Source organism: Penaeus chinensis, chromosome 37 (genome assembly GCF_019202785.1).
Source record: "Penaeus chinensis breed Huanghai No. 1 chromosome 37, ASM1920278v2, whole genome shotgun sequence".
Taxonomy (NCBI): domain Eukaryota; kingdom Metazoa; phylum Arthropoda; class Malacostraca; order Decapoda; family Penaeidae; genus Penaeus; species Penaeus chinensis.
The window spans coordinates 10,115,855-10,118,354 of record NC_061855.1 but is presented as its reverse complement, the minus strand read 5'-3'; the positions used below and the strand labels follow the sequence as shown (position 1 = coordinate 10,118,354).

The following is a 2,500-nucleotide window of genomic DNA, read 5'->3' as shown; positions in this document are numbered from 1 at the left end:
AAAAATAACGATAGAATTAAAAAAGACGTTTCAAATAAAGTTCAAATGACTTCTTTTACTTAAAAACTTAAACTATATGATAACCCAATTAGATGAAAAATAAAACAAAAACAAAATACATTATTTCAAACTTATAGCCTCTATTACCCAAAGATATAACATACACACCCAAAAATAAATTTGGAAACAAACAAACAAACAAAATATTGACAAGATAAACACCAAACAAGAAAGCAAATATATATATAAAAGATTTTCCTTTTCATTTTTCCTCCCAAACTTGCTGGACCGAGATATTGCTCTCAGGGATTATTTCTTTCAGTTTCCAATTATTTTCTTGATGTGATAAGTACTGCATTATACTCGCACCTTCACTGTAAAACCGGATTACTGTCAAAGGGTTCGGATAAAAGAGACGAATGAAAGAAAAAAAAATGTTGGAGAGGAAAATGAGAATTTAAAAATATGGTTTTGTCATTTCATTTTTTGTTTCTGTCTTTATTTCTTGTTTTATTTGTTCATTGATGTGTTTGTTAGTTGGTTGGTTGTTATCATTCCATGACATTCTGGCTTTTAATTTTTGTTTTATTCATTTTAATTTATATGTTTTACTCTCTCTCTCTCTCTCTCTCTCTCTCTCTTTCTCTCTCTCTCTCTCTCTCTCCCTCTCTCTCTCTCTATCTATCTATCTATATCTCTCTCTCTTTCTCTCTCTTTCTCTCTCTTTCTCTCTCTCTCTCTCTTTCTCTCTCTTTCTCTCTCTCTCTCTCTCTCTTTCTCTCTCTCTCTCTCTCTTTCTCGCGAGCAACAAACTTACTCTCTCTCTCTCTCTCTCTCTCTCTCTCTCTCTCACTCTCTCTCTCTCTCTCTCTCTCTCTCTCCCTCTCTCTACCTATCAATCAATCTCTCTCTTTCTCCTTCTCCCTTCTTTATCTTTCTGTCTCGACATACCCTCCTTCTCTTTCACTTGCCATCCTTGTTCATTTTAATTTCAAGATTTAAAGGGAATGTAAAGTAACGTACGAGAAAGGCTAACACGTATTTTTTTCTACAATGACAAGAAAGATATCTTCATGAATCATAACTTTCCACGAAAATTTCTAAAATAAGTCATGAAGTAAACGGCACAGTATTCAGTCGATTTTCACAGCCACTCTGAAGGAAACCCTTCAGAGACAAATAATATAAAGAAAAAAAGTTTTGTTACAGTTCTTTTTTTTTTATTCTTGACAAAAAACAAAGATGCATTTGAAGACCATAGCGTACGTGGGCATGGAATTCCAACGTGCAGCGAATTGGCAATATCGTGTTTCAATACGGGGGTCCTTTACACAAGAGGAATCGAGTTGGAACACAATGTTGTGGTAAGACCGCCCCCTCCCCTTCCCTCCCCTTCTATTTCCCTTTCGCGCTTGCCTCTATTCCCTCTCCCTCGAGCATTCCTTCTCCCTTCCCCTCTCTATTGAATCGCCCTCTTCCCTTCTCTCCCCTTCCTTACCTTTTCCCTACTATGTACCTATTCCCTATCTTCTCCTTTAAATCTCCTTTCCTACCACTGTCTTTCCCCTTCCCTTACCCTACTTTTCTTCCTCCCTAAATCTCTCTCTCTCCCTTACCCTTCTTCCCTTACGCACCACCACCTCCCCTCCCTTCCCGACCTCCTCTAGTTCGTCTCCAGCCCCCCCCCCCCCCTTCTACCCAAGGTCTGGCCGTCGCGACGATGGTTGCCATGGAAACTCACAACTGCCAGCCGTATTTTATAAGAAACTGGGTTTGATGTTTAATTCGAACTCAAAGCGGGAAATTGGACAGTTAGATAACAATAGCAACAGCATAGCAAATATGCTGCTAGCTGGTGTTTATATAATACGTTTTCAAACCGTCATTTCGAGTGCGTGAGGGAGGAGGGAATACGAACAAAAATGAAATTATTCGGAAATGCTGTACACTGCAGCTCCCAAATGGCGGGAACTGAATGCTGAATTACCGCCAACAAAATCTAGTGGTTCGGATAAGGGGACAGACCGCTTTTCATGTTCGCAAAATCCGTTGGAGTGAACAGGGCCGCCATAGAAAGTACCAGTAAATAGGAAATACTCCGTATCCCCTCATTAGTGGGACGCCAAAGACACACCGTTTAAGTTTTTCTCTATATATTTTTTTCATTTTTAAAACTGCGTATTTGTGTGTCTGTGAAGCAAACGTTCAAAGTCAAGGTAAAATGAAGTTAAACGTATTAGTCAAAGGTTTTTGCACCACCAAATTAAATCTTGTTATTACTTACGCCCACGTGATAACAACGAAAAGGTGGGGTTTTGAATTGCCTGCCCAGATATATGCTGAAAATATTAATACATAGGTAGTGCGACCAGTGATATTCAAATTCAAGAATAGGTCATATAACCGATGTCAATTATATAAGTATCTGTTTATTTTTATTTACCAGCGTTTCTCTATAAAATCCATAGTCACATGTCAGTGATTAAATTTATTAATATCC

General features: G+C 38.2%; 1 protein-coding gene across 1 annotated transcript in view; it reads left to right on the top strand.

Moving 5' to 3' along the window:
• Nucleotides 1-1,242: 1,242 nt before the first annotated feature.
• Nucleotides 1,243-2,500, top strand: part of LOC125045291 (Kv channel-interacting protein 1-like) — a 25,366-nt gene continuing 24,108 nt past the window's right edge. Inside the window, exon 1 of the mRNA XM_047642497.1 lies at nt 1,243-1,345. Coding sequence (XP_047498453.1) covers nt 1,243-1,345 — 103 coding nt within the window. The remainder of the gene's footprint in view (nt 1,346-2,500) is intronic.